The 18,712-nt window shown below is 48.1% G+C and overlaps 1 protein-coding gene across 1 annotated transcript in view; it reads left to right on the forward strand.

The window, feature by feature from the left end:
• The window catches only part of adcyap1r1a (adenylate cyclase activating polypeptide 1a (pituitary) receptor type I), a 368,079-nt gene that overhangs the window by 336,961 nt on the left and 12,406 nt on the right, over positions 1-18,712 (forward strand). Inside the window, exon 13 of the mRNA XM_085987415.1 lies at positions 10,819-10,948. Coding sequence (XP_085843541.1) covers positions 10,819-10,948 — 130 coding nt within the window. The remainder of the gene's footprint in view (positions 1-10,818; positions 10,949-18,712) is intronic.

Raw genomic sequence — 18,712 nt, forward strand, 5'->3', positions numbered from 1 at the left:
ATTCACTCTTGTGCAACGGTTTTTTGGAGCGAGACCAAGGAGGAGAGCTTACTGCTTTGGCCCAACACTAGGACAGGTATTTCTGGCTCAGGCCAGAGCTTAGCAATTATCTTTGCCTTCATTGAGATCTCAGTGTTTGCCAGCATATAATGGGGGCTGCATTGGTTGCCAACGCTGAGTTTCAGCCTTATGCCGGAAGGGCTTACAGACGCCGTGAGAGAGTGGCAGCCCTGGCTAGACGCAGAGGGGGCAACAGGCGTCGCCAAGTGAGGCCTTACCCACCCAGGGTATACCGCCAGCAGTCCTCCTATCTGACCATGTCTGCCGCGCAGTGTGTTAGGAGGCTGCGATTCAGAAGGGAGGTGGTTGCAGACATCTGCCAGCTGCTTCACAGAGATCTGCAGCCACAGCTGATGCGCAGGACGTCTCTGTCGGTGGCAGTGAAGGTGACGGTGGCTCTCAACTTCTATGCCACCGGCTCCTTCCAATCCACTGCTGGGGACATCGCTAACATCTCCCAGTTCGCCGTGCATTGCTGCATCCGCCAGGTGACCAATGCCCTTTTCAGAAGGAGACATCAATTCATCTCCTTCCCCATGACCCTGGACAAGCAGCAGCAGCGTGCAGTGGGATTTGCAAGAATAGCGGGCTTCCCCATGGTGCAGGGCGCCATTGACTGCACGCATGTGGCTTTGCGGGCACCTCTGGAGCATGCCGAGGATTACCGCAACCGGAAGGGCTACCATTCCCTCAGCGTACAGCTGGTGTGTGACCACAGGCAGCGCATCCTAGCTGTCAATGCCCGCTTTCCAGGCAGCAGCCACGATGCCTTTATCCTGCGACAGACAACTGTGGCTGACATGTTCCAGGCACAGCCTCCCCCAAGAGGATGGCTTATCGGGGACAAAGGCTATCCTTTGTGTACCTGGCTCATGACCCCGCTCCGCGCGCCCACGACCCCTGCTGAAGAGGCATACAACGAGAGCCATCAAGTGACTAGGAACATCATAGAACAAACAATCGGCGTCCTCAAGCAACAGTTCTGCTGTCTGGATCGCTCCGGGGGAGCCCTCCAGTATTCGCAGGAGCGAGTCTCCCAATTCGTCGTCGTTTGCTGCATGCTGCACAACCTGGCTATCCGCAGGACTCAGGCACTGCCACCTCACGTTGGACCACCACCTCAGGAGGAGGAGGAGGAGGAGGACGAGGAGTACCAGCCCAGGAGGGAGGCAGAAGGTCCAAGGGCCGCCCGTCGGCGGCTTATTGACCGTCACTTCTAGGCCCCCTGTCAGGGAATGGCTTGTGCCAATGAAAGAACATGATTGCAGCCGCTCCGCAAGCCCTCAGCCGGTTAAGGCAACAAACACTTCAAAGATCAAACATGGACAATGTGAATAAATAAAATGGTTTATTGTACAAACTCAGGGCCCTTCCCACATGAAAACCAAAAACAGACGAAACCCCCAAAAAACACTCACACACATTACTCGCTCCCACAACCTGGAGAGGATTAACAAAACAGTGCAACAAAAATGGCCGTCATCCTCGGCCTTCGTAAAAAACAAACATCAAATTCTCGGCCTCAAAAAACAAACACAACTGCCCACACATTCTACTTTTTGGCCCGCGAGGGCGATGCCTTGGGCATCTTTGTGTGGCCCCTGCCCGCCCTGCTGCTCCTCAAAGTGAGGCCATTGGCTGCTGCAAGGCTGGGGGCAGGCTCCTGAGGGGCACATGTTGTGACGGCAGATGCCCTTGGGGGTCGGCCTAGACGACGTCTGGCCGTCGAGGGGCCGGCTGGTGAATGCTGCAGCTGTGGCGGGCCAGCATCAGTCGCTGCAGCAGCTCCTGGCAGCTCCACTGGGGGAGTGGCAGTGGCGGCTGGAGGAATGGGGGCAAGCTGGCGGATGGCAGGCGCTCGCTGGTCACCTGAGACACTGGCACTCGCCCGGGCCAGCACTGCAGCATGCGCACCAATCTGCCGAGTGACAGACCGCTGTGCTGCTGCAGCGCGCCGGGTGCCCTGGCGATGCCTGGCTGACACAGCGAGTGTGGCAGCAGTGAGTGCCCGTGTTGACCTGTTCACTGACCGCAGCAGAGCAGCCAGTGACTGCACGGCACCACTGATCACCTGGCCAGTCGCTGCCAGAGCTGCCCCGAATTCCGCCCGACTCGCTGCCTGATCTGCCCGGAATTCCGCCCGACTGGTGGCCTCTGAGGGCTCGAACTCGGACACACTCCGAGACAGGGACTCGATGGCCTCAGGCAACCGTGCCACTACCCCCATGAGCTCCGTGTGCCGGCGCTCCGAGTCCGCGGACAAGTCCTCGATGCAGCGCATCTCCTCGGCATTGGCCGTCTCCGGACTGGAGGCCGGACTCTCCCTCTGGGGAGAAGGCCGCCGAGCTGGCCGACCCTTCCTGCGTTGCTGGACGCCGCTGGGCCCAGCAATTGGACTCCCCTCCGACCCTTCCCCCCTCTAGGGAGAAGGCCGCTGAGCTTCCACCCCCTCCCGCGTTTCTGCAGGCCGCTGGTCGCAGGAGCTACCCTCCCCTCCGACACCTCCCCCACGCTCCCCTCCAGGGAAGACGTGTCCCCTACATTGGCATGGGTTGCCACGGCTGAGGGTTCCCCTGATGGGCCGCCTTCCTCTTGCTCCTCCTCCTCCTCCTCTTCTGAGGGGCTGTCACTGGCAACTTCAGGGACCTCCTCCTCACCATCTGAAAGTAGGAAGGCACAAGAGTAGCTTTAGAGTGAGGAGAGGGCATCAGCGAGGGATGCATGAGTGGTGGCATTCAGCGCATTGGTCGGACAGTGGCAAAGGATGTAGATCTGATGCGCAAGTGGGACGAGAGAGGTCCAAAAGGTGATGCCCTTACCATTGGTGCCCAGAACAGGGTCGGCATCTCCAGATGCAACGGGGCCAATCACCCGGGCACCCATGATGCGCTCCACGTGATGTTGCAGCTCGGTGAGCGGCTGGATCTGGGGGCCGCCTCCCCCGGTCGCATTCCGGCTCCTCTTATTATTGGCCAGCTTGGCCTGCAAGAGAAAGGATGGCCTCTAAGTACAGTGTGTAGCCCAGATCTTGTGTGCACTGCCTCCCATGGTGGAATAGCCTGGCCAGTGTGTAGCCCAGATCTTGTGTGCACTGCCTCCCATGGTGGAATAGCCTGGCCAGTGTGTAGCCCTGATCTTGTGTGCACTGCCTCCCATGGTCGAATAGCCTGGCCAGTGTGTTAAGTGCACAATGTGCAATTGATGTTCATGAGTGTCCCATAGCTGCTGCATGAGGGCTGGCCATTAGGGCTTTCAGGTCCCTTTGCCCATAATGTGAGGTGCACATGCAAGGATGAGGAGGACACTGGAAAGGGTACTCACCCTGACAATCCTGGCGAGGTAATTTAGCTTTTTGCGGCATTGGACACCGCTCCTGGGGACCTCGCTGTTGGATGTCACCTTGGTGCCAACATGCCTCCAGGCTCTCCGGTAGACGCGGGCCGGCGGCTTCCTGCCATTGTCCGGAAACAAAATATGGCGTCTCTTCTCCACAGCACCAACCAGCACCCTCAGATCCATCTCTGAGAAGCGCTGTGCTCGTTCACGGGCCTTCTCCATGGTTTCAGGCACTATTTGGGTCCAGCAGCAGTGTTCAGGCCTAGCTGGAGGGCTCCACTATCCAGGGCGTGGCAGCAGACCAAGTCGACCCTTCCCCCTTAAGAGCTGGCCGGCGCCAGGGTGTCTGCTGTCAATCAAGAAATGGCCGCACCTGCGCTGTGCCCGGCCTTGGCGCTATCGCTCAGCACCTCCGGCTTAGCGCCTAAAGAGAGGCGTGCATCGCCAGTTTTAGCGCTCGAGCAAACTCTTAGGGCGAAGCTAATGAATATCGGGGAAGTGACCTCGAATTTGCGCCGGGCGCAAACTTTAGCGGCCGCCCGACTTTACCGCCCCAAAAGTGGCTATAATGAATTTCTAGGCCAAGGTCTTTCAAGTTGCAACTCCAGCTGCCCCCACTGTTTAGATTGCCTGTGGTCTAGCTTTGACTGTTTATCATATTGGATCATTTTAATTCTGAACTGCCTCAGTTGCAATGCACCAAATTAAACAAATTACGATCACCCTCTTTTTCTATATTGACGCCATCCTGAATTAATATTTATGGAAAATAATTCCTTGCCGCAGCACAAACTGGACGTTTGAAACATTGCGGTGACAATGCCCCTATTGGCTCTGTAAGTGATTCTGTAAAACTGCTTCTGAGCATTTCCCTGGCTTATCTCCAGCAAAATCGTAAGTTAAATAAAATATTTGTTCTTGGAATGCGGCAACCGTGCCAACCCAGTAGTTATTGCCCATCCCTAGATGGCCTGGTTGCTTTAAGGGTCAGCCACATAGTGTGGGACTGGAGTCACATGTACGTGTGGCAGGTTCCCTTCCTCGAAGGACATTGGACAAGCCAGTTGGGTTTCCCAACAATCCGGCGGCAGCTTCCAGGGCCAATATCTGGTGTCAATAGCAAAATACTGCGGCTGCTGGAAATCCGAAATAACAACAGCAAATGCTGGAAAAACTCAGCAGGCCAGGCAACATCCGTGGAGAGAAAATAGAGTCAACGTTTCGAGTCAAACCCTTTGTCAAGACTGGAAAGGCACAGGAAATGAAGCTCACGGAAGCTCACTGTAAACTCGAGGAACAGCACCTCATCTTCCGATTAGGCACTTTACAGCCTTCCGGACTCAATATCGAGTTCAACAATTTCAGATCATAACCTCGGCCCCTATTACATTTTTACCTATTTTTTATCCCCACCTTTGTTTTGGCCTTTCCCCCCGCCCTTTTTTTCTCTCTCCCACATGGCAGCTGTCTCCCATTCTGCCAGCGCATTTCACGCCTAATCTAGAGCCGTCTTTTGTCTCCACTAGTCCTATCACCATCTCGTCTCGTTTTGAATACCTCTTAATGTCTCTTCACTTCTCTTTTGTTCTCTCCCAGCCCTGCCTTTCGATCTATTTCATTTCCTGTGCCTTTCCAGTCTTGACAAAGGGTTTGACTTGAAACGTTGACTCTATTTCCTCTCCACGGATGTTGCCTGGCCTGCTGAGTTTTTCCAGCATTTTCTGTTGTTATATCTGGTGTCAACCCCACAGATTACCAGGTTTGTTGAATTCAGTTTTATATCTTGACATGGTGGGATTGAGAACAATCAATTTAGCTGTGTTGCTAATCCAATACAATGACCACTGGACTACTGTACCCAAGGTGTCATTTAGAAAGTGGTTACAATATCACTCCAGATACTGGGCAGAGGTCGTCTTCGCAGACACATGTTCCTACATATAATGACCAGGCCTCACCCCATAAAGTCCATATATAAGGAAATAATTCGACTGGGGTGCCTGAGAATAATATTTGAAGCAATGTGGGATCACATCACTGTGTGTGGCTTTCATTTCTATTGATATGAAAGCTTTGATATTGAAAGGCATAAAAAGAGTGAAGCTCGTTATCATCTTGTTGAAAAATCGCAAAGTGCTTCACTCAATGAGGACGGTTGTTAGAGAGAGCAGCTCAACAGCCATTCTTCATCAGAAATGTGACAGTCAGTGGGAGATGAATGGCCAGTTTACCGTTTGTTTGATTACATAGGAACAGGAGTAGGCCATTCAGCCCCTCAAGCCTATCCCGCCATTCAATCCACCATTGGCTGATCTGTATCTTAACTCCATCTACCCACCTTGGTTCCATAGCCCTTTATACTCTTGCCTAATAAGCATCTATCCATCTCAGTTGTGAAATTTTCAATTGACCCCCAGCCTCAACAGCTTTTTCTGGGGGGGGAGAGTTCCAGATTTCCACTACCCTTTGTGTGAGGAAGTGCTTCCTGGCATCACCCCTGAACGGCCTGGCTCTAATTTTAAGGTTGTGCCCCCTTGTTCTGGACTGCCCCCACCAGAGGAAATAGTTTCTCTCTATTTACTGTGACAAACCCTTTAATCTACTTAAACATCTCAATTAGCTCACCCCTTAATCTTCTATTCTCGAGGGAACTTAAGCCTATTCCCTATTACGTCTCTGTGAAGTACCTTGGGACGTTTTTCTGTGTTAATGGTGTTATATAAAAAATAAAAGAAAGACTTGCATTTATATAGCACCTTTCACGACCACCGGACGTCTCCAAGCACTATACAGCCAATTAAGTACTTTTGAAGTGGTGTCACTGTTGTAATGTGGGAAACGTGGCAGCCAATTTGCGCACAGCACGATCCCACACAAACAGCAATGTGATAATGACCGGAGAATCTGTTTTTGGTGATGTTGATTGAGGGATAAATATTGGCCAGGACACCGGGGAAAGCTCCCCTGCTCTTCTTCGAATAGTGGCTGTGGGATCTTTTACGTCCACCTGAGAGAGTAGACGGGGCCTCGGTTTAATGTCTCATCCGAAAGGCGGCACCTCCGACAGTGCAGCACTCCCTCAGTACTGTACTGGAATATCAGCCTAGATTTTGTGCTCGAGTCCCTGGAGTGGGACTTGAACCCACAACCTTCTGACTCCGAGGCAAGGGTGCTACCCACTGAGCCACAGCTGACAAGTGCAATTTGTTGTTGTAATCCGATGTTTGCTGGATATGAAATTGTATAGGATTACTGTGGTTATCTACGGAACAACACTCATGAAAGTAATTGATTGTTTGTGAAGCCTTCATAGCCTTGTCACAGTCAGTTCATTTTTTCTTCATCGTATTTTCTGTTGAAGATATAACAGTAACGCCTCATTTATAACTGTAAGAACATAAGAAATAGGAGCAGGAGTAGGCCATACGGCCCCTCGAGCCTGCTCCGCCATTCAATAAGATCATGGCTGATCTTCTACCTCATCTCCATTTTCCCGCCCGATCTCCATATCCCTTGATTCCCCGAGAGTCCAAAAATCGATCGATCTCAGCTTTGAATATACTCAACGACTCAGCATTCACAGCCCTCTGGGGCAGAGAATTCCAAAGATTCACAACTCTCTGAGAAAATAAATTCCTCCTCATCTCAGTCATAAAAGGCCAGCCCCTTATCCTGAGACTATGACCGCTAGTTCTAGACTCTTCAGCCAGGGGGAAACAACCTCTCAGCATCTACCCTGTCAATCCCCCTCAGGATCTTGTATGTTTCAATGAGATCACCTCTCATTCTTCTAAACTCCAGAGAGTATCGGCCCAATCTACTCAATCTCTCATCATAGGACAGCCCTCTCATCCCAGGGATCAATCTAGTGAACCTTCGTTGCACCGCCTCCAAGGCATGTATGTCCTTTCTCAGATAAGGAGACCAAAACTGTGCACAGTACTCCAGGTGTGGTCTCACCAAGGCCCTGTACAATTGTAGCAAGACTTCCTTACTCTTATACTCCAACCCCCTGGCAATAAAGGCCAACATGCCATTTGCCTTCCTAATTGTTTGCTGTATCTGCATGCTAACTTCCTGTGTTTCCTGTATGAGGACACCTAAATCTCTCTGAACACCAACACTTAATAGTTTCTCACTATTTAAAAAATATTCTGTTTTTCTATTCTTCCTACCAAAGTGAATAACCTCACATTTTCCCACATTATACTCCACCTGCCAACTTGTTGTGCACTCACTTAACCTGTCTATATCCCTTTGCAGGCTCTTTGTGTGCTCCTCACAGCTTACTGTCCCACCTAGCTTTGTATCATCAGCAAACTTGGATACATTACATTCGGTCCCTTCATCTAGGTCATTAATATAGATTGTAAATAGCTGAGGCCCCAGCACTGATCCTTGTGGCACCCCACTAGTTATAGCCTGCCAATCTGAAAAAGATCCATTTATCCCTACTCTGTTTTCTGTCCATTAACCAATCCTCTATCCATGCTAATATATTACCCTCAACCCCATGAGCCCTTATCTTGCGTAGCAACCTTTATGTGTCACCTTATCAAATGCCTTTTGGAAATCCAAATATACTACATCTACTGGTTCCCCTTTATCTACCCTGCTAGTTACATCCTCAAAAACCTCCAATAAATTTGTTAAACACGATTTCCCTTTCATAAAACCACGCTGACTCTGCCTAATCATATTATGATTTTCTAAGTACCCTATTACCACTTCCTTAATAATGGATTCCAACACTTTCCTGACGACAGATGTCAGGCTAACTGGCCTGTAGTTTCCTGTTTTTATGAAAGGGATTCCAAAGATTTTCTACAGGCATATTAACAGTAAAAGGCTTGTCAGAGGAGCGGTGGGGCCGATTAGGAACCAAAATGGAGAACTATTGGTGGAGGCAGAAGGCATGGCTAAGGTACTAAATATGTGCATTGCATTGGTGTTTACCAAGGAAGAGGACTGTCAAAGCTATGGTAAACAAGGAGATTGACAGGATACTGGATGAGATAAAAATAGATAAAGAGGAGGTAGTAGAAAGGCTGGCAATTACAGGCCAGTCAGTTTAACGTCGGTGGCGGGGAAGCTTTTAGAAACAATAATCCGGGACAAAATTAATTGACATTTGGACAAGAATGGGCTAATAAAGGAGAGCCAGCATGGATTTGTTAAGGGCAAATCGTGTTTGACTAACTTGATTGAGTTTTTTGATGAGGTAATGGAGAAGGTGGATGAGGGCAGTGCAGTTGATGTTGTGTATATGGACTTTCACAAGGTGTTTGATAAAGTACCACATATTAGGCTTGTTGGTAAAATTGAAGCCCAAGGGGTAAAAGGGGCAGTAGCATCATGGATACAAAATTGGCCAAGAGATAGAAAACAGAGAGTTGTAGTGAATGGCTGTTTTTCAGACTGGAGGGAGGTATGCAGTGGAGTTCCCCAGGGTTCAGTACTGGGACCACTGCGGTTTTTGATATTCATTAATGACTTGGACTTCGGGGTACAGGGCACAATTTTGAAATTTGCAGTTGACACGAAACTTGGAAGTGTAGTAGACGCTGAGGAGGATAGTGACAGACTTCAAGAAAACATAGACAGGCTGGTGGAGTGGGTGGACACGTGGCAGATGAACTTCAATGCAGAAAAGTGTGAAGTGATACATTTTGGTAGGAAGAATGAAGAGAGACAATACAGGCTAAATGGTACCACTTTAAAAGGGGTGCAAGAACAGAGAGACCTGGGGGTGTTTGTGCACAAATCTCTGAAGGTGGCAGAACAAGTTAACAAAGCAATTAATAAAGCATATGGGACCCTGGGCTTTATAAATAGAGGCATAGAGTGCAAAAGCCAGGAAGTTATGCTAAACCTATATAAAACACTAGTTCGGCACCAGCTGGAGTATTGTGTCCAATTCTGGGCACCGCACTTTAGGAAGGATGACGAAAACTTTGGAGATGGTGAGAAGAGATTTACGAGAATGATTCCAGGGATGAGGGATTACAGTTACGTGGAGAGATTGGATAAGCTGGGGTTGTCCACCTTAGAGCAGAGAAGTTTAAGAGGAGATTTAACAGAGCGGGTTAAAATCATGAAGGGTTTAGATTGAGTAAACAAAGAGAAACCAGGAGGGTTGGTAATACAGACCCAATAGTAGCTTTGAAAAGGGAATTGGATAAATACTTGGTGAAAAATTGCAGGGATATGGGGAAAGAGCGGGGAAGTGGGACTAACTGGATTGCTCTTCGAAAGAGCCGGCGCAGACTCAATGGGCCGAATGGCCTCCTTCTGTGCTGTGCTATTCCATGACTCCATTCTATAACAGCACCATCTCACTTCTAACTGTAGTATCTCACAAGGTATGCTAACTTTTATTGCAAGGTTGGCGTATAAGAGTAAGGAAGCCTTGCTGCAATTATTATGTAGGGCCTTGCTGAGACCACACTTGGAGTATTGTGTACAGTTTTGGTCTGCTTACTAAGGAAGGATATACTTGCCAGAGAGGGAGTGCAACGAAGGTTCCTTAGATTGATTCCTGGGGTGAGAGGGTTGTCCTATGGGAAGAGATTGAGTGGAATGGGACTCTATTCTCTGAAGTTTAGAAGAATGAGAGATGATCTCTTTGAAACGTATAAAATTCTTAGAGGGCTTAGCGGCTTTTCCCCTGGCTGGAGAGTCTAAAACTAGGGGTCATAGTCTCAGGATAAGGGGTTGCTCATTTATGACTGAGATGAGAAATTTCTTCACTCAGAGGGTTGTGAATCTTTGGAATTCTCTCCCCCAGAAGGCTGTGGATGCTCAGTCGTTGAGTACATTCAAGACTGAAAGCAATAGAATTTTAGGCACTAAGGGAATCAAGGGATATGGGGATTGGGCGGGAAAGTGGAGATGAGGTAGAAGTTCAGCCATGATCTTATAGAATGGTGGAGCATTATTGAGGGGCCATATAGCCTACTCCTGCTCCTAAATCTTATGTTCTCATATCCTTAGCACCTCACTTAGAACAGTAACACCTCACTGAGAACAGCAACACCTCACTTAGAACAGTAATTTCTCACTTAAAGCACTTTCCAGGATAAAATCTCTGCCATTTTTTTACAGCCTCAATTACATGAGTGCCCAGGCAAAATACTCCTCCAACCTCAACACACCTGTCTTTATCAAATGTAGCATCTAATTATGATAATTTAACCAGTTGCTCGGGTGAGCATGCAATATTCCTCCAGTAAAATGGAAAAGATCATGACAGTCTATCCACTTTATTTGTTGACCTGAAAATGTGACAGGAATTGAAATATTAGTTTCTTCCGGTTTATATTGTTGGTGTTAAAGAAATAATTTTGAACTCTATTCATCACTCTTGAACTCACCAATGTTAATGGCTGTTGTTTTTCTCCTCCCCCCAATCACTTCACACAGGAGACTGGCTCGGTCAACCCTCCTGCTGATTCCGCTGTTTGGGATTCACTACACGGTCTTTGCCTTTTACCCAGAAGATGTTAATACCAGGGAACGGCTGGTGTTTGAGCTGGGATTAGGATCCTTTCAGGTAACTTGGTCAGAGCGCTGTAAGTTTGCTGAGCGTGCTGCAGCAGGACACGGAAAGGTACTTGGTTCCACGGTGCTTGCAGATCCCACCACCCCTGTGCTCGCTGATCTACATTGGCTCCTGCTCCATCAAGCCTCGCATTTAAATTCCTCATCCACGTGATTAAATCACTCCATTGCCTCGCGCCCCCCTCCCTATCTCTGTAAACTCTTCCAGCCCATGCAACCCTCCAAGAACTCTGCGTTCTTCCAATTCTGGCCTCTTGTGCATCCCTGAATTTCATCTCTCCGCCATTGGCGGCCATACGCCAGGCCTGAAGCTCTGGAATTCCTTCCCTAAACTTCTCCACCAATCTACTTCTCTCCTCCTTTAAAACGCTTCTTAAAACCGACCAAGCTTTTGGCCACCTGTCCTACTATCTCTTTATGTGGGCTTGGTGTCAAATTTGAGAGTGTCAGTTGGAGAATGAGTTGGTGTTTTCATAGAACAGGTGAGAAAATTGTGGGTAAAAGAATTCTCTGTCCGCCAATTTATGTTCCCTTGGTAATATGAGTTTCTCCTCAACGTCATAGATGCCCTGAGGACCATATATCTTTCTTCACGTGAAATGATCTTTGCCTGGTCTCTTTCTGTGCTGACCAGAGCTAGCTACCAGGAGGAGCAAGAGCAAATCAGTTCAACCCCACTTGTAAGGGGAAAACCGACCTCTTCCCTTTGATTCAGCGCCTCCCCAGACAACTTTGGCTCAGGTTTTTCTTTCATTCACTCTCACGTTGCTGGCAAAGCCGGCATTTATTGCCCCTCCTGTGGTGTATGTAACCTGTTCCACCTTAAGAGAACTTAAGCCTGGTCCACCTTAAGAAAGGTACTACTTTCTTTGGCTGCTGTATACGTAATACCGGTGGTAACCACACCGGTATATAAGCACAGTGTAATAATATTGTATTCAGTATAGTCCGACCTCCAACCAGTAAAGACCTGTTGAATTTACTCTTGTGGTCTGTGTAGTAATTCTCACTATAACACACAGACTTAACAGTGGCAACGAGTCCGATTCTTACCCTGCTGCAGTAATTTCCACGGCGACTTCGTCCACAGACAGGACGTCGAAGAGAGGTTTCCACCCTCATCACCTACGGGAAGACACGTCGAGCGGCAGGCATCGAGCAACCGGAGTGCAGAAGACATCCTGACCTCGAAGCCTCCATCAGCGACTGTCAGCTTCTTCTACTACCTCGTGGTGGGTAAGCCGGGCAGCGACGCGACAGAAAGTCAACCGCGTTGGCTGTACAGACGGGGCTGGGAAGACGGAGGAATAAGGGCGGTGAGGTCGATCGCGACCAGAGATAAGGGCCGGGCCGCTTTCGAGCGAGAGGCGCAGCGCGGGACATCGATCACGACCGGAGATAAGGGCCGCATTCGGGCTAAAGGCGCAGCGTCTGGGGAAACTGAAGGCGCGAGAGCCGCGGTGAAGCGGAGACAGCGTCAGGGGACGGGTGAAGACCGCCAAGCGTGGGAAAACCGCCATTTTGTGGGCGGAGGACGACGGCAAGAGCGGGAAGCCGCCATCTTAAATAACATTAAAAATACGATAAATTGCTACGATGCCTAAACATGGGAACATTAATGCCTTCGACAGTGATATAGAAGACTGGGCTATGTATGTAGAACGCATACAAAACTATTGTAAGGCAAATAAAATTCCTGAGACAGATAAAGCACTAACATTACTAAACTTAATGGGTGCGAAGACATACGGGCAATTGAAACACCTGTTATCACCAGATGAACCGGCGGATAAGACGTTCGAACAGATTGTTACTGTCCTAAAAAATCATCTTAGCCCCACGCCGCTGATGCTAGCGGAACGATTTAAATTTTACGATAGAAGACAGCGGCAAAATGAAAGCAATGCTGAATATTTGATGGAATTACGTAAGCTAGCAAAATATTGTCAGTTTGGAACGGGACTGACAGAGGCACTTCGAGATAGATTTGTGTGTGGTTTATTTAAACAGGATACACAAAGGCGACTGCTCGAGGAGAATGAGCTGTCTCTTGAGAAGGCGGTCACTATGGCAGCAGCACACGAGGCCGCAGCGAGAGGCACGGCAGTAATGCAGCTACGGCCACCGGAACTCGGTACAAACAAATTGGGTTTGAGTTCTGTCAAATGTTATCGTTGTGGAAAGACAACGCACGATCAGAAACAGTGTTGGTTTAAAAACCAAGAATGCAGAACGTGTGGCAGGTTTGGCCACATAGCTAAAGTATGCCGGTCAGGAAAGAAGACCAGCAATAAAAAGTCACCGCAAGGAAAATATGCAAAGGTACACAAGGTGACAAAGAACAGTTTGACTGAACAGAAGTCAGATTCAGACACTAGCAGTAATGAACTGGATAGCTTAAGAATACACAACGTTGGTAAGGATACAGACCTCCAGACAATTTGGGTCACTCTTAAGATAGCAGGAGTTCAAGTAAAAATGGAATTGGACACTGGATCGGCATTGAATAAGAAAGATTACAGAAGGTTATTCCAACATATTCCCTTACAGGATACGGAGATTATATTGAAAACGTACACGGGGCAAAGAGTGTACCCCATCGGAAAAATAGAGGTAGAAGTGGCCCACAAGGGCGAAGGAAGCCAAGTAATGGACTTATATGTGCTACCTGAAGGAGGTCCACCACTACTAGGATGGGAGTGGATTAGGAAAATGAATATGGACTGGCACTCCTTGAAAGCACTAACGGTAGATTCCAGGGAAACAGCTGTCAAACCTAAACGATTGTCCAGAATATTGGATGAGGCTAAAGAGGTGTTCCAGCCGGGACTGGGAACACTGAGAGGAATTACGGCAAACATCAAGATTGATGAACATGCACAACCAAAATGTTTTAAAGCCAGACCGGTACCCTATGCAATACGACCTGCGGTTGAAGCGGAGCTGGAAGCACTAGAACGTTCAGGGGTACTGTCTAAAGTAGATTGGAGTGAGTGGGCTACGCCCATTGTTCCCGTTATGAAACGTCCTGCGAACAATAAGCCAGGAGATCCAGGGAAGGTTCGCATCTGTGGAGATTTCAAGATCACCGTTAATCCGGTGCTTCACACGGTGCAGTATCCGCTTCCACGGATTGAGGATATTTTCGCTTCACTGTCTGGCGGGAAACACTTCACCAAGATAGACCTGGCGCAGGCGTACTTGCAGATGGAGGTTGAAGAAGAGTCACGCCAATACCTCACGATCAACACGCATCGAGGGTTGTACCGGTACAATAGACTGGTTTTTGGTGTGGCATCGGCTCCAGCAATTTGGCAGAGGGCCATGGAGCAGGTATTACAGGGAATTCCAGGCACACAATGTTACCTGGACGACATTCTGATCACAGGTGATGGTGATGAACAGCATCTCGCTAACTTGGAACTGGTGCTAAACAGACTGAAAGAGTATGGACTTAGGGTAAATCGGCAGAAATGTGAGTTCTTCCAGAAGCGGATCTCGTACTGTGGTCATGTCATTGACTGGGAGGGGCTTCATAAGTCTCCTGACAAGATAGCGGCAGTTGTAAAGGCTCCCGCTCCGGAGAATGTCTCTCAGTTGAGGTCGTTTCTAGGATTAATTAACTACTACCATAAATTTCTGCCAAATCTATCCACGGTGCTGCATCCGTTGAACGCTCTTTTACAGAAAGGGGTACCATGGGACTGGGGCGAAAACTGTAAGAAGGCATTTCGCAAAAGCAAAGAATTGATCACCTCAGAGGAAGTGTTGGCTCACTTCAACCCGACACTGCCTATTCGGTTGGCTTGTGATGCTTCTCCATATGGTATTGGGGCAGTACTCTCACATAAATTGCCAAATGGCACGGAAAGGCCAGTCGCGTTTGCATCCAGATCATTGACCTCCGCTGAGCGCAACTATGCGCAAATCGATAGGGAGGCCCTTAGCCTTGTATGGGGAGTGAAGAAGTTTAATCATTACCTACAGGGCCAAAAATTCACACTTCTGACGGACCATCAACCGTTGGTGTCCATTTTTAACCCTAAGAAGTGTGTTTCGGTGATGACAGCACAGCGTCTCCAGAGATGGTCTCTTTTCTTAGGGGCACATCAATATCAGATAGAATTCAAAGGTACGAAACAGCATGGCAATGCTGATGGCCTGTCGCGCCTGCCACTACCTGAAGATGAAGACACGACGGAAGTTGACCCTGTTGAGTTATTTCATTCGACCATTATCGAGTGTTTACCTGTCACCAACGCAAGTATTGAAAGAGAAACCAGGAACGACCCGACACTGTCCAGAGTCTATGAGGTGACAGTGAAAGGATGGCCAACACGGGGTGATCCTCTGTTACCGGCATTCTCGGCAAGGCGAGACCAGCTGTCCGTCTGCCATGGTACTTTGATGTACGGGACAAGAGTGATTATTCCTCCCAAGTTAAGGGAAAGAGTTTTAAAAGAACTACATGAAGGTCATCTGGGGGGAGTTAAAATGAAAAGTCTTGCTAGGGCTTACATATGGTGGCCGGGTATTGACCAACAGATTGAGGAGTTAACGAAAAGCTGCGCTGGGTGTCAAAAAGTGCAAAATGCACCTCCGATAGCACCGCTACACCCATGGGAATGGCCTTCAGCCCCATGGCAACGCGTACACATTGACTTTGCTGGTCCATTCATGGACTCCATGTTCCTAATCGCGGTGGACGCACATTCCAAATGGCCAGAAGTCATCAAGATGAATACCACTACTTCAGAAAAGACAATTGCGGTGTTAAGAACAATATTCGCAAGGAACGGATTGCCAGGACAGATCTGTTCGGACAACGGACCACAGTTTGTATCGGAAGAATTCCAACAATTCTTAAAGAAGAATGGAGTTAAACATTATACCTCTGCCCCATATCATCCGGCGACAAACGGGTTGGCTGAAAGATTTGTCCAGACATTCAAAAAGGCTATTAAGGCCATGAATGATGATCAGATTCTGCTGCAACACAAGGTCGATAAGTTCCTGATGTCATATAGAAACGCCAATCATGCCGTGACTAACCAAAGTCCTGCTATGATGTTTTATAACAGGAGGTTGCGGTCCAAGTTGGACTTGTTAAAACCAAATGTGCGGAGGGACGTGGAAAACAAACAGTTTCGGCATATTAACAGCAAGACCACTCGAACTTTCGACGTAGGACAACCAGTGATGGCAAGGGGCTATGGAAACGACAAATGGCAGTCCGGAACAATCCGGGCCAGACAAGGACCTCTGATGTACACCGTAGATATTGGTCATAATGTGATAAGGCGTCATGCGGATCAACTGGTAGAGTCGAGAGCAAGGGTCGAACCCATGGTTGTGACAGAGACAGCTGTGGAAGACGTTCATGAACCTGAAGCATCTACCTCGGCCGAGAATGTACTTGATGATGATGACACCCAATACATTGGCAACCAACTAGAGGAGGCACCTCAACAACAAGAATCAGAGACCACTGAAAGGCGTTATCCAAGCCGAATCAGAAAGCCTCCTGAGAGACTGAACCTTTGAACTGTTATACCTGAAGTTATATATGTATATATGTTATGTTTATTTGGGGATATGACTGTTAAGCTAAAAAGGGAGGATTGTGGTGTATGTAACCTGTTCCACCTTAAGAGAACTTAAGCCTGGTCCACCTTAAGAAAGGTACTACTTTCTTTGGCTGCTGTATACGTAATACCGGTGGTGACCACACCGGTATATAAGCACAGTGTAATAATATTGTATTCAGTATAGTCCGACCTCCAACCAGTAAAGACCTGTTGAATTTACTCTTGTGGTCTGTGTAGTAATTCTCACTATAACACACAGACTTAACACCTCCCTAGTTACCCCTGAGAAGCTGGTGGGCCTTCTTGAACCGCTGGTAGTGGTTTTGGTACAATGGAGTGGCTTGCTCTGCCACTTCAGAGGGCAGTTAAAAGTCAACCACGTCGGTGTAGGACTGGAGTCATGTATAGGCCAATAGCAAAACACTGCGGATGCTGGAAATCCGAAATAACAACAGAAAATGCTGGAAAAACTCAGCACCTGCTGAGTTTTTCCCAGCATTTTCTGTTGTTACTTCATGTAGAGGCCAGATTGGGTAAGGATGGCATAACATGTATAACATTATGAGGAGCACTAGATAGAATGGATAGGAAGGACCTATTTCCCTTAGCAGAGTGGCCAAGAACCAGGGGGCACAGATTTTAAGTAGTTGGTAGAAGGATTAGAGTGGAGATGAGGGAAAACATCTTCACCCAGAGGGTGGTGGGGGTCTGGAACTCACTGCCTGAAAGGGTGGTAGAGGCAGAGACCCTCATCACATTTAAAAATTACTTGGATGTGCGCTTGAAGAGCCATAACCTACAGGGCTACGGACCAAGTGCTGGAAGGTGGGATTAGGCTGGGTAGCTCTTTTCCGACCGGCATGGACACGACGGGCCGAATGGCCTCCTTCTGTGTCGTAATTTTTCTATGATTCTATGATAACCACTATGTTACTGTAGGGAAGGCAAAATCCTATTAAAGCTCATCCCTCTAGTACACTAGTACCCATCACAGCATTGAACTGTATTTTAATCATAGAATCATAGAATGGTTACAGCTCAGAAGGAGGCCATTTGGCCTGTCGAGCCTGTGCCGGCTCTCTGCAAGAGCATTTCAGCTAGTGCCACTCCCCCGCCCTTTCCCCGTAGCCCTGCAAATGTTTTCCTTCCGGTACTTATCCAATTCCCTTTTGAAAGCCGTGATTGAATCTGCCTCCACCACCCTTTCAGGCAGTGCATTCCAGATCCTAACCACTCGCTGCGTAAAAAAGTTTATCCTCATGTCGCCTTTGGTTCTTCTGCTAATCACCTTAAATCTGTGTCCTCTGGCTCTCGACCCTTCCGCCAATGGGGATATTTTCTCTCTATCTACTCTGTCTAAACCCCTCATGATTTTGAATACCTCTATCAAATCTCCTCTCACTCTTCTCTGCTCTAAGGAGAACAACCCCAGCTTCTCCAGTCTATAAACATAACTGAAGTCCCTCATCCCTGGAACCATTCTTGTAAATATTTTCTGCACCCTCTCTAAGGCCTTCTCATCCTTCCTAAAGTGCGGTGCCCAGAATTGGACACAAAAGTCCAGTTGAGGCCGAAACAGTGTTTTATGAAGGTTCATCATAACTTCCTTGCTTTTGTACTCTATGGCCCAGAAATTCAGGTCGGGGGCTTCCCGCGGGTGCAAGCCCCCGACCTGCACTTATCTAGCGCGCCGGCCGTTGTGCTGTGGGCCCACGTGGAATTCTGATCCTGGGCCTCCTCCAGCTGCCGGCGCACAGTGCTTGCGTATCCCAGGGGCGCAGTTAGTTCGAAGCGTCCCCTGGGATCACGTGGGCCATGGAGAGCCAATCGTAGCAGGGAATCTCTATTCATAGATTTGACAGGAAGACCTGTCAAATCTATGAATAGAGATCAGACCCAAAACCTAACTAAAACTTCAAATAATTTTTTTAAAAACATCACATTTTTAAAATAACTATAAATTACATAAAATAACTGTTTTAAACAATAATTAAAATTTTTGAAAAAATTAATTACTGTTTTTAATGGGGCTAAAAATAAACTTACATTTCTTTAAAGTGTTTAAAAATTATAAACCTGTGGAAAAAATGTTTTAATTTTACTTAATTCACCACTTACCTTGCGAAAAGCAGGCCTTGCGACTGTTTTTTACAAGCGCAGCTGCTGGA

The sequence above is a fragment of the Somniosus microcephalus genome, chromosome 5 (genome assembly GCF_052327205.1).
Source record: "Somniosus microcephalus isolate GS21.2 chromosome 5, FLI_Smic_1.0, whole genome shotgun sequence".
In the NCBI taxonomy this organism is placed as follows: Eukaryota; Metazoa; Chordata; class Chondrichthyes; order Squaliformes; family Somniosidae; genus Somniosus; species Somniosus microcephalus.